This window comes from Danio aesculapii, chromosome 20 (genome assembly GCF_903798145.1).
Source record: "Danio aesculapii chromosome 20, fDanAes4.1, whole genome shotgun sequence".
NCBI classification, from domain to species: Eukaryota; Metazoa; Chordata; class Actinopteri; order Cypriniformes; family Danionidae; genus Danio; species Danio aesculapii.
In genome coordinates this window covers 23,772,441-23,798,514 of record NC_079454.1, presented here as the reverse complement: position 1 = coordinate 23,798,514, position 26,074 = coordinate 23,772,441, and the positions used below count along the sequence as shown (strand labels likewise).

The 26,074-nt window shown below is 36.5% G+C and overlaps 1 protein-coding gene across 6 annotated transcripts in view; it reads right to left on the bottom strand.

Annotated features, from left to right (window-relative positions):
• The window catches only part of lnx1 (ligand of numb-protein X 1), a 76,969-nt gene that overhangs the window by 11,285 nt on the left and 39,610 nt on the right, over positions 1–26,074 (bottom strand). For 2 of the 6 annotated variants that reach the window (XM_056480960.1, XM_056480964.1), the window contains 5 exons: positions 23,711–23,964; positions 19,909–20,070; positions 15,082–15,290; positions 11,360–11,749; positions 1,957–2,091 (listed from right to left, as the gene is read on the bottom strand). In XM_056480960.1, the coding sequence (XP_056336935.1) occupies positions 1,957–2,091; positions 11,360–11,749; positions 15,082–15,290; positions 19,909–20,070; positions 23,711–23,964 (1,150 nt within the window). The remainder of the gene's footprint in view (positions 1–1,956; positions 2,092–11,359; positions 11,750–15,081; positions 15,291–19,908; positions 20,071–23,710; positions 23,965–26,074) is intronic. The other 4 variants (XM_056480963.1, XM_056480965.1, XM_056480961.1 and 1 more) reach the window with 3 other exon arrangements.

The window sequence follows — 26,074 nt, the reverse complement described above, 5'->3', positions numbered from 1 at the left end:
GTTATGTTTTCAGTGTTTTGAGGGATATTAAGAGGTTCTCAAGGACATTTGTGATAATAAATAAACCTATAAATGGATGACCATGAAAGACTGCACATATTTTTTATTTTACTGTGTAACTTCCGAGTGCAAGCAAGTGAATAATAAAATACAAACTATGCATATAGTTTTACATACACCTACAGTACAAATGCCTATTTTCTGTTGGTGTTCTAGATTTGTCGGTTTCAAATGGCTGAATTAATATTTTTTGGCGCAAATATGCATTGGGGGGTCAAATGTATATTTAAGTTATCTATTATTTTAATTATTAATATTATTTAAGATCAGAGCAAACTATTTCTTAACTATTAAAGGGCAGACCCCCCCCTTACATCTTGTTTTGATGTTCTTCAGTTGGGATCAAGCGTTAATTAGGGGAGTCTGACCCCCCAAACCCCCTTGTAATTCGCACCCTTACCTGAAGTGTCATTAACAGCAGGAAATCCTTTTTTTTTCTTTCAGGAAAACAATTTATGTGAACTAATGCAACAAATGTTTTCATTATCAAATAAATCATTTAAAATATATATTTATTAGTGCTTTAAGTGTTTGGGTTAAAAAAACAACGGTAACACTTACTTGAAGGGGGTGTTCATAAGACTTTCATGGAACCTTTATAATCATGGCATGATAATCAAGATCTAATGATAATTATGTTTATGACTGATTTATGACGAGTTATATTGTCTTGCTAATGTAATTGTTATGACAGACAAAGACAGGTTATGCTATATTTGTTTATGTTAAGTTGTCATTACAAAAACATCTAAAAAATGTCATTTTTTCACTTTTAAATTACATAAGAAAAACACTTATAGTAGCAATTACAATAGTTGCAATTAAAAGTAGCAATTAATAAGCATGCATACAATCTCTTTCATATCCTCAACATGTGTCTTCTCATGATTACAAGCTTAGAGCTGCCTATCAATGGATTTGCTCTTCAGTATTTAGACTTTTAACAGTGAAAATTAACCCACACTGAACTGAGCTAAACTCAATTTCAATTCTGAAAACTGGACTGACACAGTTTCAATTTACTTCTAAGTTAAGCTGCTATGATACAATCTACATTGTAAAAGCGCTATAGAAATAAAGATGAATTGAATTGAATAAAGGTTTGATGAGTCTTATGAACACCCCTTCAAGTAAATAGTTACCGAATGTGTTTAAACTAGATTTTCCATCCTTTTAGGTTCATTTGCCTACATAATGTGGTCAATTGAGTTTAAAATTTACATGCTAAAGTTCCAGGTAATTGCATGATGCACAGCTCACGCAGAGCTTAACTTTGAAACCAAGCAGCTCTCTATTGGTCAAAATGACAATACTACATGTCCATCCTGCTATGAAATCCACGTGGAGAACGTTTACCCTCATGCAAAATACCCACTTGGATGTAAATCTTTTTTCTGAAATGACTGTATTTCACCCATGAAAAGTCAGTGAATATCAGTAGATGTAAACACACTTTGACCTTTAAACCACCAAAGACCACTAAACCCTCACAACAGGCTGTTCTGAGATGTTTTATTTCGTCACAGCAAAGAAGCCAGAGAAATTACCAATGATGAGTTTGAGTTTTATTAGAACAAGGGAGGATGTCAGAGCAGATATTGAGCAGCAGAAAAATCCCGTTTATAAGACGCACTGAAATCTACCCTGCCGAGGCTGTGTTTTCCTCCTTATGGGCTTTCTTCTGTTAATAGGTTTGGAAACGGCTGCCTCGGAGGAGTGTGTGTGTGTGTGTGTGTGTGTGTGTGTGTGTGTGTGTGTGAGAGAGAGAGAGAGAACTGGCTGATTGCTCGATTCTTTGATGTAGAAGTAATAGGCTTTCAGATCTTTCTCCTCAATAAGAGAATGTTTAGTAAAATGGTGCAGAGGGACTGGCAGTAAAGAGTGTGTGAAACCTACCAGTAAAGTGTGCTCGATGTCCACAGGCGAGTAGGGCGGTGGTCCCTCCATGTTCCATGGCGCCTCCTGTAGGATGTCCGGAGCTGGAATGTGAGTCTGGCGGGACACGATGAAGTGGACACGGTCCTCGCTGGCCTGTAAAACATATAGCAAGTTGCATTAAAACCCATTGGCGTCAAAAGATATTACTAAAATCTCATCTTTACCAGTAGATGCAGTTCTGTTTATTATAAGGAGTGGCACTTGAAATACTCAAAGCTCTTTATGGGTGTTTCAAGAGTTCACACTTAGCTGATGATTGATTATTAAGCTTGTTTGGCATGCTGTCCCAGGAGAGAGCCCTGAGCTCATAAAATCCTCGAGCCCGGGGCTCCCTCCTGTTTGCAAGGTGAGAGGGGAGTTTGAGCTCAGGTAGATCTCGAGAACTCCCCTCCTGTAGTAGCTAATGAACAGATAGTGATTGGTCTAAAGAGATAACATCTTACTAGGAGCATGTCTATGGTGCCGATTTGGATTAGTCAATTAACTTAAGTTGCATGTTTTTGGACGGTGGGAGGAAACCAGGGAACCCGGGGGAAACCCACGTGAGCACTTGTAGAATGTGTAAACTCTGCACAGAAACGTCGGCTGGCTTGGTAAAAACTAGAACCAGTGATGTTCTTGCTTTGAGGCAACAGTGCTAACCACTGGGCCACCATGCCACCCATCTAGGAAAGGAAGAGGAATAGGGGTGGAAGGGATTCTTCAAACTGAAGGTGGCTGTCATATGGAACTTAGGGAAGTTATAGTGGCTTAGGAGTTGTCTGATTGATGAATCATAAATTGATTAATGCAGGGCCGGCTGCAAGCAATCATAAGCACATGATCCTCTCAAAATTAGTTTATAAATATACTTCACTAAGATTCTGATCGGCTGAAAATATTTTTTATTGTTCATCTGAGACATTGAATTTTAGAGTGGATTTGATTGGACAAACGTGCAAGAACAGTCATAAATATTTATATAAAAAAATAAATATTGCAAAAAGCTATTTACTGTTTCATAAACTTACACTTGAAATTAAGAAATTGATATTGTGCTTTCTAAAAGACAGCTCATACTGTAAATTGACTTTAATTGTATATATTTCCTATTCTATTTCTATTGTCTTTTTTTTCATTTGATTCATGGGAATTTACACTATAGTAATAGTTAACTAGCATTTTTGTTACCAAAAATAAATATTAAACGAAATGAAGTACATTTTAAAAAGAGGACAAAAAAGACGGTAGTCAAGCAAATAATGTATCATTTTAATTTAATGTTTTAAAAACTGTAAAAATTAGTAATATACAGTATTAGTACAGTAATACTATATGTTAGTAATATAAAGTAGTTATATACAGTTGAAGTCAGAATTATTAGCCCCCCTGAATTATCAGCCCTATGTTTATTTTTTCTCCAATTTCTGTTTTACGGAGAGAAGATTTTTTTCTACACATTTCTAAACATAATAGTTTTAATAACTCATTTCTAATAACTGACTTATTTTATCTTTGTCATGATGACAGTAAATAATATTTGACTAGATATTTTTCAAGATACTAGAATTCAGCTTAAAGTGACATTTAAAGGCTTAACTAGGTTAATTAGGTTAACTAGGCAGGTTAGGGTAATTAGGCAAGTTATTGTATAATGATGGTTTGTTCTGTAGACTATCAAAAAAATAAAATAAAACTTAAAGGGGCTAAAAATTTTGACCTTAAAATGGTTTATAAAAAATTGAAAACTGCTTTTATTCTAGCCGAAATAAAACAAATAAGACTTTCTCCAGAAGAAAAAATATTATCAGACACACTGTGAAAATTTCCTTGCTCTGTTAAACATTTTTTGGTTTGTGAATTATAACAGCGCGAACTTTTCTGTAACCGTAGTTGTGCTGTGCGTCATTTGTATAACCCTTTATGGTTACGTGCTAACTGGCTGACTGTGACAGGTGCGTGATGCGTGAGGCCAGCAAACATGACGTATAGCCGTTTTACTTTATTTCAGGACACATCAATACCGGAGGCATTCATAAATATTCCTAGCATATCTAATAAATGTTGGAGACATACTTGTTACATAAACGCACTAAATCGCACCTCAGCAGCGTTTATTTGAGAGCGCACAAGAAGATCTGCGTGCTCTTATAGCAGCTTATATTTGAGGGGGCGTGCAAGAAGTTTTGTGCATGAGCAGAAAAAAATCGGCGCGCAAGCAAAGAGATCCGCATGCTCGTAGGCTATTTCATGAATGCGATCTCGACTTCTAATACTGCGCTCACGACATTTGTCATTTGAAAAAACGCCACAGGTAGTTGGTAGATCTGTGTAAAAATGGCCTGCCGCCACAGCTGGAAAAAATCCTAGAGGAAACACTGTATACTATTCTTGCATTATCATTGTTTATTTACCTGTTATGTACAAAGATTTGAAATCTATTATTTATTTCCCCTCTAATCCCTCCAAATAAAATTTGCCCAGAGCCGCGCAGCATATGACCTCTAAATAAATAGGGGTGCTGTGACATCTATATTTAGCAGCCCTATATGAGAGAGCGGCATGATAACAGTGCTTAGTCACATGGTTTCTTTCGCTTTTACACATGAACAGGAAAAAACTAGTTTAGGCTATTATTTATATATATTTTTTGAACAAAGGGAGCCGTTTACATTGCGTTACCATGGCAACCACTGATGCGTTTTTGTGTAACGTTTCAAATCGCTTTGTTCCAGCACGACAGTGGAAAATTAAACCATATCTGTGCTGTCTGGCCCAGTTTGGCACGGAATGGAACGGTTCAGCATAAAGAATGGTTCAGCACGATAGTGGAAAAGCAGCAATTGAAAGGATCTACTACAACTTTCTGTTATAATCGTTGGAAAAAAAATGTACAAACTATATGTATGTAAGTATATGGTTTATATTTCAGGAAGGGCACCGTTGCAAGCTTTTCCCAAGAAAAACAAAACATGTGTAAATACCATGAAACACTTGTCCTTAAACTCTAGTGTAACAAGGTGAAAGTCACCCTAACATCAGCCGTCTACAGTAGAAACATCCACAGGAGAGCAAACACAGGACTACAACTTCCCTAAGGAGCGACCGGTTCAAAAACTGAATTTAAAATTGAAAATAGTCCATTCGTACCCCAGAGAGTGTGTGCGTAATGTCTCATTACTCTCCGGACGTCTAGGAAGCACAATTACCAGATGTTGCGACGACTGCCAATGCCCTACAGCTCCAGCGCAGTGTGAATGTGCGATTATATCTCGAAAGTGTGCGCTTATTAAAGAAAAACTAATATATATGGAGATTCTGCGATCCATGCTGTAGTCTGTGTGGATGTCTGAGGCCTGTTGTATTTATTCCTAGTTTTCTCTTTATCACTTTCTTCATCTATAAGGCAAGACATTGCAGGCCAAAATAGTTCATTCATTCATTCATTTTCCTTCAGCTTAGTTCCTCATTTATCAGGGGTCACCACAGTGGAATGAAGCACCAACTATTCCAGCATGTTTTATGCAGCGGATGTCCTTCCAGCCGCAACCCAGTACTGGTAAACACCCATACATTACACTACGACTAATTTGCCGGCTAAAGAAAGCATTTAAAATACACTTTTGAACACATTTTAACACGTTTAAAGACCACTTTCTCAAAATGAGTTTTTTTTTTTTCTCCTGCGCTTACACTTACTTTAAAGTTTTATTCATATCTGTATTCAGATATGTATTTTTTTTACAGAGGGATAGTTTCATACATAAAATGCCTGATCATATATAGTATATTAATATAACACTATTCTATAAGAGGCTGTGAAGCTTTTGCAGTATTTACAGTATTATGGAGTGATAAATGTTGATTCCCAAATCCCCTCCATTAAAACTTTTTACTCTAATACGGCAAGTAATTTTGAACTTCATTTCATTATGCTATCTATTATATTAACTAAAAACCCATCTTTTCCAAGACCACCTACCCCAATTCTGTTTATTCCAAGACCTCATGCCGGTCAGTGGGCTGAACAAACTACCTGTAGAAAACACACTCATTCATCTAACTGACACATTAACTGACACTAACACCTATAACTGCATTTATGAAGTGTGCTTCACACAGGTGAGTGGGGTCAACAAACCACCTGTAAAAGCACTTTCTCTCTCTTAAAAAAAAAAAAAAAAAAAAACTCTAGAACTCCTAGGCCCAATCCCAATACTATTTTTGCACCCCCACCCCTACCCCTTCCCCTTGGTCCTTGAAACATAGTGTGAAGGGCAAGGGCTTCAAAAATAACCCCTAAGAAGTAGGACAGTACTACAACACCTGTGCATGTCATATGTCATCGCGATCTCTTAATTCATATGAGATTGACGACAGAGACTGCTATAGTTATTCCAGTTGTGTTATTTTTTGGTTCAGGAAATCACTGAAGGCATATATTATGTTATCATAACAATATAATGTGACAATAAGCTCGTAACTGTACTGTGTATTTACACTGTAGCCATATTCATCTATGTAAACACACCAAAAACAACATTAACTTTACAGCAGACTCTGTAAAAAGCTCATTCCAGCCACTTTTCTGACAGGGCATTCCAGTGTCATCGAGTGACAGAATGTTGTGGAACTGCTTTACAGTAGTTATTATTAGGGATTATAGATATTTAGCTAAATAAATTTAGCTGTTTTTATTTTAGCGTGTTTTTTTAAACCATGATGGTAAAACACGAACGCTGTTATGAATGTATTAAAACATGTGCTTGTTTGTTGTAAAAATGTGTAGTAATAGCAGAAAATACTAATTTGTGCATCTCCTTCCAGCCATGCTGCTGTTGTAGATGGTGTATTCGGAGAAATTTTCTTACCCCTTGGTTTCGAGTGTGCTCCTTAAAAAATCTCCATTTCAAGGGGTACCTAGCCCTTCCCCTTTAGCCCTACGCCTTCAAGCTTACGAGAATTGGGACACCCCTACCCTTTCACGTGAACGCTCAAAACGAGGGGTCCTCTAAAAGGGGTTAAGGGGTAGAATTGGATTGTGCCTAACTCTAGCACTAAATTCTCTGAGCACGGACAAGTTACTTCTTGTGTGTTACCTCTTCTTGTTGAATCGCTGAATGCCTCCTCAATTGTAAGTCAATTTGTACCAAAGTATCTGCTAAATGACTAAATATAAATCATGTGCTAGACATGCAAATTACTGGCTGTTTTAACTAAATAGTGCTTCGTTTTGCATATTTATACAACAGTTTATCAATTGTGGAAGTATGGTTATTTTGTGTGTGTGTTTTGCCTTAACCCTTTCTTTTGATAACCCTGTATCTTAAGTTTCCCTCAAAACCACACATGAAAACGCACGGAAACTGGAATCGAGAGCCCATGGAGTTCCTGGGAGTTCAGTGATCTGTCGCTGCCTCTTAAATGAGTGGGCCTTGCTTGTTATCGCCCTAATTGGACTAATTTAATCAGTTTCCTGCCAGCAGTTAATCTATGTCAGAAACTCCTGCTGTGAACGGCCATCTTGGCTCCTTCGAGACCAATCTGAAGCAGACAGGAAGCAACAAGCCGAAAAACAACATTCAGAAAGACCTACCACACGGAAATACATATCAAATCACACACACACTTTACTCTTCTACAAACTCTTTTGTAGTTACAAAACACTTCTCACCCGCTGAGAGGAAATCACCATCAAATAAACTGCCACAAAACCTGTATGTAAGCTCTACATCCTTTGCAGAACTCCTCAAGGGACAAATCTGATTTTATTTGGTTGGTAGTTTGACTAAATCTAGTCTATGTTAAAAATGATTCACTGAATTAGACCTCATAGGTGAGGATTGTGTAAACATTCACTTTGTGAAAGCTAAAAAGGCTTAACAGAAAATGTGTGTGAATTATTAAGCATGACTACAAACAATATTAGGTTTTCTAAATTTCAACCATTAGTGGAGCACCACAACGAAATAAAATATATCCACTGTTCTACTAAAGGCCACACTTATATTCTGATGCAGTTTTTTAAAGGTCATTTTAAGAGGCTTTAACTTTATTTTGGTGATGCAACTTCTATGCAACTTACACATCTAGAATAAGCCAAAGTGTTTGAAATAAGATTGCAAATGTAAAGAGAAACGCAATATTATTATAGCTCTGATATGAAACAGACTTCATTCTACCAAAAAGTGCACAATATGCATTCAATATGTGCATACAATTTGGTAAAGGTCCCGTGAAGTGCTTTGAAATGTGCATTTTTATTCGATGTTTAACATAATCTCAACCAAAACATGAAGAGAGAGTGGGACATAGTGTAGCTCATCCCTTTTTTAAACCATGTGAGAGTGGTTGAGATGAAGCTCATCAAATGTGAAGCATCTTGAAGGGGACGGGGCATGTCAGGTACTACAGAGTATATGCAGGAATCAGAGTGAAATTCAATACTGTTTTAGACCTTTATTATGACTCTTTCTATACATTAAGACCTTTAGATTTCAACCGGAAACACTGGTGAGATTTTAACTTGCAGTTTATTTACTGAATATTAATGTAAGAAACTAATCCAAAACTAAAAGATTATTCAAAATAAAAATCTATTATATCTAGCTAATTTAGGAGGTTGGCGCCTATAGAACTGCAGAAATAATAGTGTTGCCTTGGTTACTGCGGTAAACAAAGCAGCATGATGTCAAATCTTGCAGGATTTTATTGATTTCATAAACTACACCGCATCCTGATATTCACAGATTTCATTCTGGCAAACTTTAGCATACAACCATACATTGCATAATCAAAAATGATATAAATGTTAATACCTTGCAAAATAGCATTGAAGCTTTTTAATACTTGTTAAGGGCCTTAAATTTCTCTACATTGATTTATCAACTTTTAATACTTTTTAAGACCCTGGGGACACCCTGTACTAGAAAGCATTTGATTGGTCACGATTTGATGAGAGAAACATTGATCCATTTAGGTGGAAGTGACTACAAACCTTACTTGTTTATACCAGTTTTATATCTTCTAAACGCAAATTTTATTACTGTTTTGGAGCATTCTAGCTTATAGATCTACTAAAAACTAACGAGACTAATACTAACATCTAAAATGCTTTATTCTAATTTAATGGAACCTTTAACAGTTGTTTAGGATATAATGTAATTTATCAGAAAATGAAGTGGTTGATACTCCAAGGCATGGCAGGGTATTGAACAGTGTCCTGAGGCATTACTTGGTGCTGTGTACAAAGTTTACAGGACTGCATTTTCTGGAATTGCCTCAAGCGGTGGTCTTCTACATACATTCTGATTGGTTGTTGCTAAATGGCATCATAAAGTTGACCTAATTTCAACTCTGCATGATGCTCACATTGCCCAATATATACCACACTATTGCTTGCCAGTGCTTGCCGCCAACTTGGATTGAATTTGAATGACTTCCAGCATCTTTGTTGCTCTCGCCTGTGACAGTGTGAACACATGGTTATAGAGTGCTGCAGAAATTACATCAGAAGCCGGAAGAATAGTTGGCCATGAGTTCCCTTGGAATTTTCCTATAGGTTTTTTTTTTACAATGGCCTATTTTAATTTAAGAGAAAAATAACACCTGTGCTAAACATAATGTGACAGTGTTTCAGTAGTTTGCTATACGGTGTAAACTAGACATGACCATAGCAAAAAAACACAAACTTCAAAGCTGCTTAAGTATTTCATTAAACTGATGTTTTGAAAGTTGGTCAAAATTATTCGCCCTGCTGTGAATTTGTTTTTCTTTTTCAAATATTTCCTAAATGATGTTTAACAGAGCAAGGAACTTCACGGTATTTCCTACTTTTTCTTCTGGAGGAAGTGTTATTTGGTTTTATTCCAGCCGAAATAAAACTTTTTAAGGTCAGTATTATTAGTGTTGTGATCACCAGTGGTGTTATTGCCATTGGAGATTACTTTCTGTATTCCTGCTGTACTCCATCTCCCAGAACTCCTTGCACTTATCAACTTCTGCCACAGCCGACAATAATCTGGGCTATTCTACCACACACTCAGGTGAAACTCATGATCATTGATTACTTGGACTACACCACTCACTTTCGCAGACACTTTGCTGAGTCTTGTTTATCTGTAAGCATTACAAAAGGTTTTTTCCTGCTTGCCTTGAACTGTTTTTTGACTCATTGTATTGCTTATTGTTCTTATTGATTCCTTGCCGCCTGTCCTGAACTTTTGCCTGGTTTTGACAACGCTTTTTTGGATTACCCTTGTGCACCAGTTTGCTCCCGATTTTGACCATTGCTTGCCCGACTTCTCTTTAATTAACTGCATGTGGATCCACTTGTCTGTTGTCAGTGTCCATACGTTACAATTAGCTTCCTTAAGCAATATTTTTTTCGACTGTCTAAAGAACAAACCATTGTTATACAATGACTTTCCTTAATTACCCTAACTTGCCTAACTAACATAGTTATGTCTTTAAATTGCAATGTAAGCTGAATACTATTATCTTGAAAAATATCTAGTAAAATATTAAGTACTGCTATCATGGCTGTAACATTATGGTTCTGGACAATGGAGGTGAGGATCCAATGGCAATGTCTTTATTACAAAGAAGGATCAGGCAGGCAAGGGTCAATCACAGGAGCAAACTGAATCATCAAGGGCAATCCAAAAGAGTCGTCAAAAATAGGCAAGAGATGGGTTCAGGGGAAAAACATCAAAAATCAGTTAAAAAAAGTAGAGATCAAACACGGCATGGGAAAACAAGGCAAGGAAAACCGCTTCGTAAAGGTTACAGAAAAAAACAAGACTCAACTCTGTGTGGTGTATTTATAGTCCATGTAATCAGTTAATCATGATGTTCTGGCTGTGTGAGTGTAATCAATGTATAACAGGAACAAGTGTGTGTAAGGTGCATGACGGAATTTGTAGTTCGTGTGGTGGCAGAATTGTAGTCCGAGTGAAAGTGAATGTTCTTCAGCGATCTGCATTAGCTAGATCGCTGGTAACTGTAACAATGGCAAAGATAAAATGAATCAGTTATTAAAAAATTTGTTATTAAAACCATAATGTTTAGAAATGTGTTAAAAAAATCTTCTTTCCGTGAAACAGAAATGATTCCTGAGGGCTAATAATTCTGACTTTAACTGTATATAAGATATATATATCATTCATTCATTCATTCATTCATTCATTCATATCATTTGAGATGCTAGTCTGCTAAGATTAACATTCAAATATTGTCAAGTTATGTTTACAACAGACATTATTTTACTCATTAATTAAAGCCACCCATTATAAACCCCATTAGACAATATTAAGGGAAGTAGTTTCTGACAAGTTCTGACATCAGCCCTACAGCCCTTTTTATACACACAAAAGCTCCTCACCTGAATAAGCAGCGCAGCGTGTTCTGGGGCGCCATATCTCAGATCGTGGCCGTTAATAGCCAGCACACGGTCGTCTACCCGCAGCCTGGCATCGCGGGCTGCCAGTCCCCCTTCCAGCAGGTGAAAGATGAAGACGCCGTGCTCATCAGGCCTGCGCACCAGCTTGATGCCCAGCTGCTCATCGGGAGCCCTTTTAACAAGGACCACATGCAGGCTGTCGTCCCGGATGGTGGCTGTGTGGGCAGGGAAGGCCTCGGTGGGGGAGTGATGATGGGAACGGTAGCGATGGCGCTGCTCTCGCAGGACGGTCAACCGCAGAAGTGTGCACGGCTGCTTCAGAGCCGCCACAGCATAACAGTGAGGCACGTTACTGATGTCAATGCCATTTACCTGAAGAGACCACACAGTATGAGATGATTAATATATGATTATGTACATTTTTAAAGCTCAATAGAGAATGATATATCATAGTAGGGCTGCACGATTAATCGAAAAAAGATCACGATCTTGATACGTGAAATCACATGTGAGCTGACCGCGAGGCTGTTTGTTTACTGCCGAGAATGCGTGCGCGTGCACGAAAATGACGGCTACAGTGTTTCCTCCAGGGTTTTTTCCAGCTGTGGCGGCAGGCCATTTTTACACAGATCTACCAACTAACATTACCTGTGGCATTATTTCAATGACAAATGTCGTGAGCGCAGTATTAGAAGTTGAGATCGCATTTATTTAATAACCTACGAGCATGCAGATCTTTTTGCTTGCACGCCGATTTTTTCTGCTCATGCACAAAACTTCTTGCACGCCCCCTCAAATACAAGCCGCTTTAAAAGCGCGCAGATCTTCTTGTGCACTCTCAAATAAACACTGCTGAGGTGCGATTTAGTGCGTTTATGTAACGAGTATGTCTCCAACATTTATTAGATTTGCTAGGAATATTTATGAATGTCACCAATAGACCTACTGAGCGCCATTAATGCGTCTTGAAGTAAAGTGAAACGGCTATATGTCACGTTTGCTGGCCTCACGCATCATGCACCTGTCAGTCAGTCAGTCAGTCAACACGTAACTTTAAAGGGTTAAACAAATGACGCACTACTACTGTTACAGAAAAGTTCACGCTGTTATAATTCACTTACCCTTTAATACGTTTTGGTGCGATTATCACCCGCTATTAAAAAAATTAAATGTTTTGAATGAGAAGCTGTAATGTAGCCGTGGCGGGATGAATTTTGGTGTGGCGCCGTGCCATGGAAGAATGAATGTAATAACTGAGAATAACAGGTAATAAAGTTGTAAATAACCTTCAGTTTGTTGCACAGAGCGATCGCTCAAGAGCCGCGCTTAAAGAATGATTTGCATGTGTGTGTTTTTAATCACAGTGACTGCAGCCATGAGCCGTACTCGAAAGTGAAAATGAAACTGGCCGCACATCATTTAAATGATCATATCGCATTTTACGGTTTTGATTACAACAAGTGTTTGATATGTTTTTTTCTTTAATAGCTAACACATAGTGTTGTGCATGAAAATAAATGTTTAACAGTGTCAGTATACTTATAATGTTGAATATAATGCAAGAAGAAATCTGATAATGACAAATGTCTAATTTTACCAGTGAAAACAAATGGTCTAATAATGTTGTCAATGACAAATGACAAGCATGTCTCAAACAAAATAATTCACTTTTATAATTATGAATAGTTGTATTCTGATGTCATCATTTTACTGTGAATTAACAAACAGGACATATTAAAAGTCTGTTCAAGTCCACCATAATGACTGTAGAAAATTGAACATTTTAAGCAACAGTAGACCTACACATAGGCCTAATATTACTGTTGTTTTATCATATCGTCACTTTAGAATTATAAGGTTCCATCTGACATTTTTGTCAAAATTTAGTTATTGACATATTCTTATTAAATGACAACTTATTTACAATATGGGAGTTTTTTTTTTATAAGTTGTTGACATTTTAAGACTTTAATGTTACACGCATACTGTTTGCTATATGAATTGCAAAAACTTTGAAGCTCAATATCTCAATCATTCAGAACGCAAATAGAACCTTAATTCCAAAGTTATGATATGTTAATTACATGAGAATTAACAAGAATAATAGCGTACTCATATTAACCTTTATTTTACATCTAAAGAATCGTGAGAAAGAATTGTGATCTTGATTTTAAGCGACAAAAAAAAATCTTAATTCACATTTTAGCCAGAATCGTGCAGCCCTGTATCATAGCCATTCCAAAAGCATGAGTTTGATGTAGTACTGTCAAATGATTAATCAGGATTAACCACAATTAGGCATGGGACGATAACCGTTTTCAAAGTGTATTTTGGAAAATACACTTAAAGTGTGGTTTGGAAAAGTCAAGGTTTTAAAACCGCCAACATTTTATGCTATACTATTCCTATGGTAGATGTAAGATATATATATATATATTTTTTTAGGACAACAATATCTCCAGCAGAAAAGATATCCAAAAATGGCGTCTTAATTTGTAAACAAATCTGTTTTTTGAAACGAATGAAGACAACAGAAGTCAATGATTCATTTTAATGATTTAGCCTGACATGTTTACTGTTGCAGAATGTGTAAAATATTTCTCAAAATAAAATATATTGTGTTCAAAGGGGGAAAAAGTTTTAGATTTTTACACAGACATTTAAAAAGAACATAATTTAGAGCATAATACTGTAAAACCGTGATAATTTTATGTAAGGTTATCATAACGTCAGAATCTTATACCGGCCCATGCCTAATCACAATTAAAATAGAAGTTTGTATTTACCTGATATAAGTGTTTATAGTGTGTATATGTTTTATGTAAGAGAAGATGTACATCTAGCATGTTGTTAACATGCATATTTTAATTTTAAGTATGATTAATTGCATAAAATATCACTATTGAAAGGCCACATTTTAAATGTTCATTTTATTTAGTGTTATTTTTATTCATTCATTCATTAGCATAGACTAGAACATCTAGAGATAAAAATCTGTCCATGTCCACATCTCCATCTAAACAACTAACACACCAATTACTGCATATATTTAAAACCAGTAATCCAGTACTCTTATATGCAATAATAGAGTGCTTACTTTATAAATACACATTATTTTATTTATAGTGTCCTTACAGTTCTTTTTGTACATATGCCTTCATATCTAGATGTATGTTGCTTTATTGTTTTTAAAATATATTCAGAAGTTTTATTTTTATTATTCTTACTTATTCAAATGCACTCATTTGTTTTCCTTCAGCTTAGTGCCTGATTATCAGGGGCTACCACAGTGGAATGAACCGCCAATTGACTTATTCAAATATTCTTTCAGTGTTCTTGTGTTATATATGCATGTATGCAGAGTTCCTGGAAACCACAGCGAATTCCTTGCATGTTTGTACACACTTAGAATATAAAGCTGGTTCTGATTTGGATTCTGGGAATCCTACATATCTGCTTTTTGTTAGGCTTATGGGACATTAACATAATCACAGCTTAAATGTAAATATAAGAGCATCTCTGCTTTTTTTATATAATATGATCAAATTAAAATGAAAGCAAAAGGCATTAAAAAATGTCTACATGCAGAATCCTAACACATTGCTCTTCTGAACAACAGATGGTGACAACATGTGCTATCAAAACCAGGGCGAGTGGCTCCTACTGTACATTGACGTAATCTGAGCTCTAGCACACATACGCACCTTGAGAATCATATCTCCAGGTAGCAGTCTTCCATCCCGAGCGATGACCCCCTCCCGGTAGATGTCTTGTATGAGGATGCGTACCAGAGGGGTCTCATTTCCACCAACAATACTGATTGCCAGTGGTTCACAAGGATCTGCCCTGGTGATCTTAATACTGGTGACCTCACCATCAGGGATTAGATGATGCAGCTGAGGTAATGCGAATACTGAAAGAGAGAGAGAGAGAGAGAGTTTGTGTAATCAGTGAACTGAACTCCCACATGATCATCACTTTCAGTGCTACACAAACAGGGCATCTGTCCAGAGTAAAGCCAGGCCAAGCATGACTGCAGGACTTAAAAAAGCATTACAGTGGTCTGTCGGTGGATGCAAGGCTGGCAGAGACTTTATATGAATGCATTAAGATAAATGTTACAATTAAAGTGGGGAATTTTAAGGTAAATTGTAACCTTTTTTCCACAGACTAATGTGAATGCTGTAGTGCTGATCAAAAATCTGGGGCCAATATGTTGTTATTACTTTTTTAAATAGTAATTCGATGTTTTATTTAGAAGTATTTGTTATATTGATTAAAACTGACAGGAAAAAAGGAATGTATAATATTATAAAATTTAATTTATTTAACTTTTTATTAATCAAACCATTTTCTTTTTTCAAGGAACTACACAATTATTAAGAGTGCTTGTTAAGAGAATTTTTGTAATCATGCTGAATATTCGGAAATAATAAATAGCCAGAAATTAAATGGATTTTAGCATATTTTAAAATTGAAACTAGCAATTTTAAATTGTAATATTATGTCATAAAAACGTATTTCATCATTGTAAACATTTTTACTGACCAGCTTTGGTGGTGTAACAATCATTAGCAATCTAGGGACTGCAGATCGCTGAAGAACTACAAGCACCAGATTAACAAACTACTATTACCAACATGCATTGTGTACACACCGGTTCCTGATTTCACACTAATTGCTCACACACTGCTAGTTTCGCATCATGGACTGATTCCTGTAGTATTTATGCATCCCCCACACACGTACACATTACTTAGTTTAGTCATTACTTAGTTGTCTGTATATGATTCACATGTTTTGTTTCTAGCCTTGTCAGTGTTCCTAGCCTTGTTTATTATCTTTGCTTTGATATGACCATTGCATGTACCTGGATTACAATTATTGGCTCACCCTCATGTTTCTTTTGTGCTTCTGTTGATGACCTGCCTGTACAAAGACCCATAATGAACTGCATGTGGATTCGCATTCCGTTGTCACCTGATTCTCTTGTAACAGGTGGACATACGAAGTTTCTTATAAAAAAAAAACAGCCGCAAACACCTTTCTATTTGTTGCATTTAGGTTAAAAAATTAGGGTTAATTTTAAAGTTAAAATATTGAAATTTTAAAATTAGGGAAAATACTCTACCAAATATTGATTTCTAAACAATTTTGAAGCTAAAACTGAAAATCTTTTTTGTTATTTAATTTAAAAAATAAACAAAATAATAACAAAAATCTTTAAATGACAAACTTTATTTTAAAATGGGAGAACATTTTATAAAATAAAAATGACTCATATAGTAACATAAATATAATATAAACTGTGAATCCCAAGTAGGAATGGGTGATTAATTGAAAAGTAATCGAAATTGACATTCAGAACCTATAATCCTTGACCTTTAATTTCAGTTGTTCAGTGTTTATGTTCAATAATTAATCATAGATAGTAGACAGTGTGTGTTTATTTCAATTAGTTTAAAATTAAGTAATGCCCTCTTCAATCAAAAATCTCTCACTTGTAATATGTGAGCATATTTACTGTATAAAACTTGCCAGTGAACTAAGAGGGTAAAAACATAAAATCATAAATAAAATAAAGGTTAATTAATTGTAATATAATTAAAATGTTCAATTAATGGAGATTTTGATTTTTTTGGCCAACTCGCCCAGCCCTAACCCCAATATTTTTTAACTGTCTCTTAATATTGTCTTGTATACAGTACATATAAAGCAATAATAACAACAATAAAAACATTATTAGATGTAACCAATCAGTTTTCAGTCCAATTTTAATGCATTATGAAGTCTGTGTGGTTAAAACATCGAAACTTAAATTTAGCCAAAATATCAAACAAATACAAATGACCGAAGGCACTGTATGCAACCATAAAGGTAGAATGGCATCATATAGATATGAAGATATACATCCGTATTGTAAATGGGTACATAATAAGCTCATACTGTATGTTTGTATTTGTTCTGGGTGAACAATTTGTACTGCACCTGTGTCTGAACATACAGTAGTGTAATACTACAGCTGGATTCAGTAACAATCTCCAGTTTGTCTCTCCTTATCTTTATCCATCCCTTCTTTCTCTATTACAAACACACACACACACACACACACACACACACACACACACACACACACACACACACACACACACACACACACACACACACACACACATATCCCCTTTTCTCCACAATCTGCAGTTTCTCTCTTACAAAGTCAATATTTTTTCTCTCATCACTTCTGATTGCTTGCAGGGAAAGAGAAAGTGAAGCTCATTACTACCGCAACCAGGGTGTTACATAACGAACGCGCACACACACTTGCTCATCAGTATTTTCCTCACTCATTTCCAGTCTCTTTTCCTCTTTTGTTTTCATTCAGAAAGCAACCCTTGTACTCAGCGTTCATCTGTCCAGTCCCTCTGTCCCGACACACTGCTTGCTTCATTTCCTCTCTGTCTCTCTCTGACAAGGCTCCTCAGGCTCCATCTGCATTATTAAAGGACCATATGCTACTGCGGTGCTGAGCGGACCCAAACCAGACTGTCACCTTCTGACACACTCCCTTTCTCCTTTATTATCCATTGATATTGTTTTAACGTGCTACTCAACGATAGTGATGGGAACATTCATTCCCCAAGGCTAAGAATATGTCTGATTTTGTGAGTGACCATGAATATGCCATTTCCAATTCTTAAGCGAATAGTCATGACACAATGAGATTTTAATATCTTGCACCAAGGACACTAACTATAATATTAGCAAATCCACCACAACTATAATGATAATGGCACAGAAGAACAATAACTTTGGAATCGCTTTCAAAACAGAGCAAAACCGAACTGACAAACCTGAGCATTTAAATCACCAAATTACAAAGCTTTGTTTAGGTGGGAGTGTTGAGTGGCGAAAGAGGGAAGGGTCTGCATGAAAAGGGGAGTTTCAGTACATGCACACGCTAATTTTCACAGCGGTAACAGAGATGCAGGGTATACAGACAGTGACTATGTTTATATGGACATCAGTCATCAAATTATTTGCCTTAATCTGAATTAGACAATAATATGATTAAGGTGTTTACATGAATGTTGCTTTTTGAATGTTCCTTTAATGTTATAGCACGTAATTCTATTAACGTCATCGCGTCAGCACGCTATCCACATTTCCTCCAGAGTTTCATGTAATTTCGGGTGTTTTATTTATAATTTGTCGACTTTAACTGCAGTTTGGCACTTTCACTTTCATTCAGGAACATTTCATGCATGCCCCCATGACAATTGAGATATTGGATGCGAGAAACTGCTGGAATAGTGTTGTTTTAATGAACTGTTTGATACCGCACGCCATATGGGAGAAGAAAAAAAAAACCTCCGCATTTCTCTGTCGATGCAAAGACTCGGTAAGTGCCATGTGCGCAAAGATTATCCTGTCACAAAATGCGGCGAAAATCCTACACGATGATAATAGTTTGATTGAGATGTTTACATTCAGAGAGCAGCATTTACAGCGGATGTTTCTGTCCATAATATTGTAATAATATTAACGAACTGTAAACTTATTAACTAAATTGTTTTGACTACGGTATGTATTTAAAAACTGAAAGAGTACAGCTGACGATACTAACCAACTTTGCCATCTGATTAAACATAAACAACGAACATTGATCACACACCAAAACCGTAAAGACAGGACAATCAACATGAACTGGAACCGTGTTTTTTTTTTAAAGGAGACGAGTGGCAAATCTGGATTTCACCATTTCCAGATGTGAAAAGCTCTCGGGTAAAAAATTTTCCTCACAAACATTTTTGTCGCGTGTTAGCAGACCACTGTAATCCACAGGTTCATGCGCAGCGGTGCTCTCGTTGCGGGAAAATGAAAACAAAACCTTCGTTGAGGCCCATTTTTGAACAACACTGACGACCCATGTCTCCGAACAGTTCTTCTTTTTTGACTTGTTTTAATTACGGTTGGCAACACAACGTGGCGTCTCTCTCTGAGTCTGAACACTGTAACAGGTAAAAATAGTCTTCGAATCTTTATCATGCATATTAATGAAGTTGCGTCTCATTCACAATAAAGCGCACTGATTAGTGGTCTGGAAAGACTTAGAAGTCTTTCTCATAAATTAATGCTGAAAACTCAAAGACGTCACGTTGTACTGGACGATACAGACATTCAGTCTCCATGCTGGAATTTACAGAAAGATCTCATGGTCGTGACGTAGCATCAAAATTTATTTTCAAACCGGAAGAACGAATTTGCTCTTAGTACTTTGTGTAAACGGGCTTTATACTTAATTTACTAACAGGTTTACTACATTTCGTGCTGATGCTAATATTAATGCTAACTATAATACGAAAGACAGCATCAAACAGAGCTTTGTTAATATTATCTGGTTTAGTTTGGTCTAACTGGTCTCCCAGCTCCATTTCTTTGATTCTAACTGGTCCCAAGATGGCATTCGGTTTGTTCATTAGGTATATTTTCAGCCTAACCAGATGAGAAAATACAAAAATTTGGACACTCACACTCACCCTCTGCTGGTATGTTGGCATTTCTGAGGTTGTCTCGCTCCTCTGTGGTCTCATTGGCCACTGCTGTCCCACTCTTGGTCCTCCGTAGGACACTGAAGGCTCTATTCAGGCGCCGAAATGAGCGGCTGCGTACCGACGTCCTGTCAAAGTTGCGATCTGTGAATGAATGTGAGAGAGTGATATGAAGAAAGTGACCGAGAAAGGAGGAGGAGAGAGAAACTTCTCTGCCTAAGCATGCCTGGACATGTCCTTTGCACATTCTGGTTACAATCAGTCAGGCAGCATGCATGTACAGTATACTTAAAACAGAAGAGGGCCTAAGGGCTCCATGTTTTAATTGTTTTAATTTTATATAATCGCCTGAATAAATAAACCATATAAGGTGAGGGTCTAAATGTTTTTTAATGTCTGTCCATAAATACCAGTGCAAGATTGTTACTGATCTAACAGTATATTGTTTTATAGTGTTAAATGAAGATCACCTAAAAGTATTGGAGTCTGAAACCTGCTTGAACTTATTTATTGATATAATTTATTTGCAAGAAAGAGAACAAATAATCAGACCTTATCAACTTTCTCTAAATATTATACAGTAGTCAACATTTGAAGTGGATCTAAAAGGTTTTTCAAAATTGTCAATTGAAAAGAATGGGTGTTGTTGAATAGTTTGGGACATTTTTTCATGAAATGGTTTGATCTACTTCAATTGTTAACTACTGCACATAAATAAGATTTCTTTTTCTTAGGGGTGATAACTGTACAATTATTATTGACTTTAGATTTACTTGGTTAAACAATGGCTCAGTGGTTAGCACTGTCGCCTCACAGCAAGAAGGTCATTGGTTCCAGTGGGTCAGTTGGCATTTCAGTGTGAAGTTTGCATGTTCTCCCTGTGTTTGCGTGGGTTTCTTCCGGCTTCTCCGGTTTCCCCCACAGTCCAAAAACATGTGGTATAGTTGAATTGAATAAACTAAACTGGTCGTTGTGTATGTGTGTGAATGAGCATGTATGGGGAGAGCTGGAAGGGCATCCGCTGTGTAAAACATATATGCTGGATAAGTTGGCGGTTCATTCGGCTGTGGTGACCCCTGATGAATAAAGGGACTAAGAGAAAGGAAAATTAATGATTTACTTGGTGAAGAAAAAAAAGTTTGACTCTCATAATACTGTACATTGCACCTGCAGACCAAAAGATAAACATCTGAAGTAAGCAGCACCTGCTGGTGATGAACTGTGGACACTGCAGTAAGAACCTCAGGTCAGACCTGAATCAGCACAGAGCAGTGCTGGATACTGTTTCTGCATGTCTGTGTGATGACGTCACATATGAAATTGTCGGACAACAAAAATAATGGTGTTCAAATGTTTTTTATGTTCTATTTAATAACAAAGGTTGCATTTTCCAACTCTTTCAGTCATTCAGTCCTGATGGACAAGGTTTAACAGTGGCATTGGGCAAAGTGGATGCAGACAGCTTGTTCAGCTGCAGTGTCACACTGTTTTCAGTCCCAAAGCCAGAACTGCTGGGGCAGCAGCATTTATTGTCCCCATTCTCAAGGCTTCACGTTTTGAGGCAATGTCAGAAACTGAAACCAATGTGTGGAGGTCAGAATCAGGCCTCATGAAGTATTCGCATGGCATTTACACATTTCTCTTTTTTTATCTTTGCCTTTAAATGCTATATCATTTATGTGTCTCAGCAGAGTCTGTTTAGACGTGCAATTTGAATTGATTTTTGCATTACAAATGACATTAGTGGTGCAGAGGGCGACTTTGAATAAATGACATTACTCAGATTGCTGTAACTCAGTAATTGTGAGAAAGGAAAAGACAAATGCATGGAACATCTCCGAAAGAAAATGTTGTTATTCTAAATAATAATAATAATAATAATAATGTTCGAATAAAAGCAATTCAAAAACATACATTTGAAATCAGAATTATTAGCCCCCCTGTTTATTTTTTTCCCCCGATTTTCTTTAACGGAGATATTTTTTCAACACATGCCGTGATGACAGTAATTAATATTTTACAAGATGTTTTTCAAGACACTTCTATACAGCTTAAAGTGACATTTAAAGGCTTATCTAGGTTAATTAGGTTAACTAGACAGGTTAGGGTAATTAGACAAGTTATTGTAAAACAATGGTTTGTTCTGTAGACTATCGAAAAAAATGTAGCTTAAAGAGGCTAATAATTTTGACCTTAAAATGAGTTTTAAAAAATTCTAGCCGAAATAAAACAAATAAGACATTTTTTGAAAATATATTTTCAGACATACTGTGAAAATGTCCTTGCTCTGTTAAACATAATTTGGGAAATATTTAAAAAAAGAAAAAAAATTCTAAGGGGGCTAATAATTCAGACTTCAACTGCATATTTAAAAATGTTTAAATTAAAAATGTTGTATACTATTTATGTATGTATGTATGTATGTATGTATGTATGTATGTATGTATGTATGTATGTGTGTGTGTGTGTGTGTATGCATGTATGAATGGATGGATGGAAATGACAGTGGTGAAAATGACATTTCTACAGTTTATTGTTAAAAAATGAAAGATAGGTTTACCAATTAGCCGATTGAATCGGTACTAGCATTTCATGTTTACAACATACTCTTATTTACCTTAATTTTGTTTGTTTTTTTCAAAACACCTTTGAAGGTACAGCATGTTTGGAAATGTTGTAGAATAAATGGATTACCCTATCAAGCAGTATTTACCTTGATTTTTCTTCATGTGTTGATGAAAATTTAAATTCCCTTAATCTTGAACATCTTCATTTTCAAAGAAACCACCAAAATAATCTTTCACACAAACGTTTTAAAGCGACATGTTGTGGTGGAAAGACACTGAAACTGTGTGACAGCTATATTTAGTGTAAAAATTAATATTGATAATAGCCTCACATTAATAACTATAAGATATTTACAACACAATCTCACGGCAATTCGTAACTTTTCGCTGTACTGGCTAATTCGTATGAATTCGTACGATCTAATTCGTGCAATTTAGTACAATTTGCTCATCCCCAATGATGGTTGGGTTTAGGGGTGGGGTTAGGTGCTACGCCTCCTTTTTAAAATCATACAATTTCGTACGACTGAACTCGTATGAATTCGTACGAATTAGCCACTAAACTGACAAAACGTAAAATACTTACGTTTTCTCGTGAGATCAGGCTGGATATTTAACCTATTTCACTAGTGCTTAATTAAGATACATTAATATTTACCAGATAAATACAATTTTTAAATGTTATTTAAATTGTTAAAGTTTAAAACTCTGGGTGTGCGACAAGGCGAAAACAGTGATTTTGACACCTAAAAGGAGGTTAAATAATATGAAAAACTATAACAGAAAAGTAGTACTTTTTTAAAATACAAGTAAGTTTTATTATTAGTTTGACAAAAAAGAGGAATTTGAACAAAATTATATGTATTATTTTTGGATATATGATCAAAGGATATGAAAGTGCCTCGTAGTTAAAGAATTACCCATATACATTAAAAACAATGTTTTTGCTGCTTGGTCAAACAACTTATTTAAAATGAGCTAAAACAACATAATTCTTGACATTTTGGGGGGACAGCTTAATTGTTTTACGTTCAGTCCACTTAAATTTGTTAATCTAACTTAATCGTTTTGTGTTGGGACAACATGAATGCATTGTGTGGAGCCCTGAATTGTTACAGTGTAGCATAGATAAAACATTTTGCACACACACATACACATATACACACAACACTTTTAATAAATAAACAAATACACACAAATACACTGTGTGCACTCACACTCACTCTTCCGGGAACCGCTGCGTGCTGCCAGGCTGGTGGTGCTCCCGGATTGGCTGTTATCCTCCACACTGGGCTCATAGGCGGGGTTAACCAGGCCAGGCTCGTCTGATAGGAGGGCGATGGCTGAGGAGGGGCAACCCTCGCCGGGCAGTGCTGCCAGAGTGAGCTCTGAGGTGCTGTCTGTGCAGTCGCCCTCCTGAGAGCGACGCTTTCTCTCTGCAGAAAGTCCATAGTGTGACGCTCCTTTACACCTGTGAGAACACACACACACAATGACAACTGGGTCAGCAAGATACATTACCATACAATGAAAATGTCATCATCCATGTGCCAATTAGGAAAGCAAAGTCACGTAGAGGAGACCGAGTAATCACATCATCGCAAGGATGTGTATTTGGACTTGTACTGAATTTTGTGCATGTACTTTGTTGTGTAGCTGATATATTATGCTGTGCCGTTGCAGAGGAGACCAGAGAACAAATACGCTTCACCTCAGGAAGCAAACAAACACAAAGAGTAGAATATAAAACACCTCACCTTTGAAATGAGATTTCTTGCCTTACAAAACAAATCGTGCGCTAAAGCTATCTCTTCATATCATTACTGTACTCATAGACACTCACATGCAGATGTTAGTGCGGATTATATAGTGGAGCTCATCCAGAAATACACCCACGGCTTACATTTCTACTCAAAAGCATTCTTTAAATGTCACTTTGTTTGCATTGACTAGCCTGTAAATTCAACTAGGCTAACTCTCATATACAAGGTCATATGTTTCATCCATTCTGCATGCCTGAACTTCACACTTTCCTAACCAGTGACAGGCAATTTGTCCGACCACGTAGTGAATAGACAATCAGAATCTGCTGTGTGATGTGATCCGGTCAAAAGATGTTTATTGTTTTATTTTAGGCCAGTGAGCTTTTAGTCTGAGTGGTGCTAGATGGATGGATGAATAGATAGATAGATAGATAGATAGATAGATAGATGGATGGATGGATGGATGGATGGATGGATGGATGGATGGATGGATGGATGGATGGATGGATGGATGGATGGATGGATGGATGGATGGATGGATGGATGGATGGATAGATAGATAGATAGATAGATAGATAGATAGATAGATAGATAGATAGATAGATAGATAGATAGGTAGATTTATAGATTTATAGATAGATAGATAGATAGATAGATAGATAGATGGATGGATGGATGGATGGATGGATGGATGGATGGATGGAATGACCGATGGATGGATGGATGGATGAATGGATGGATGGATGGAGGGATAGATAGATAGATAGATAGATAGATAGATAGATAGATAGATAGATAGATAGATAGATAGATAGATAGATAGATAGATAGATAGATAGATAGATAGATAGATAGATAGATAGATAGAATCAATAAAAAAGAAAACAAATTCACCTCAAACATTTGTAAAGTGAATGATGGCACTATTATGGCGGCCAAGCCTCTCTGAGGGCCAGCTGTGAAGAGATAAATCAATGGACGGACACGTACAGGCAAAAAATGCGTACGGCACCAGGAGAGATGCCATGCCTCAGGGACCTGCTTTAAAATAAAGCATTTTGTCTCAGTATTCATGCCTGTCTTCACCCTCATAGCTGCCATAAGAGAAAAAGAGAGCGAGAGAAAGGAGACGTGTGGCCGAGGGCCTGACACTGGCCGTATATCTCACTTACTTCTGACCACTGATTGGAGTGCCTCAGGTGTGCAAACCTAATAACCGCCCTAAAAGAACAACGGCTGCTTTCACTCGGCTTTTGTTAAGGTGCTGATGAAAGACTTCAAATCCTGTTGGCAGCCTAAAGAAAGGCAATTACCTCTCGCTGGTCGATTGACAGTGTGTCGGGACAAAATTACAGCTTAGGAGTTTTCTGTGATGACAACTACCACTCTCATATACAATCGAAGACTAAAATTGACTGACGATGCAGATAGACTGATATTACAACAATAAACAGATGGATGGACGAACACAGACAGACAGAGATGGATGGATGAATGGAGACGGATAGATAGACAGATAGATAGATAGATAGATAGATAGATAGATAGATAGATAGATAGATAGATAGATAGATAGATAGATAGATAGATAGATAGATAGATAGATAGATAGATAGATAGATAGATAGATAGATAGATAGATAGATAGATAGATGACAGATAGATAGATAGATGATTAGCTGATAGATAGATAGATAGATAGATAGATAGATAGATAGATAGATAGATAGATAGATAGATAGATAGATAGATAGATAGATAGATAGATAGATAGATAGATAGATAGATAGATAGATAGATAGATAGATAGATAGATAG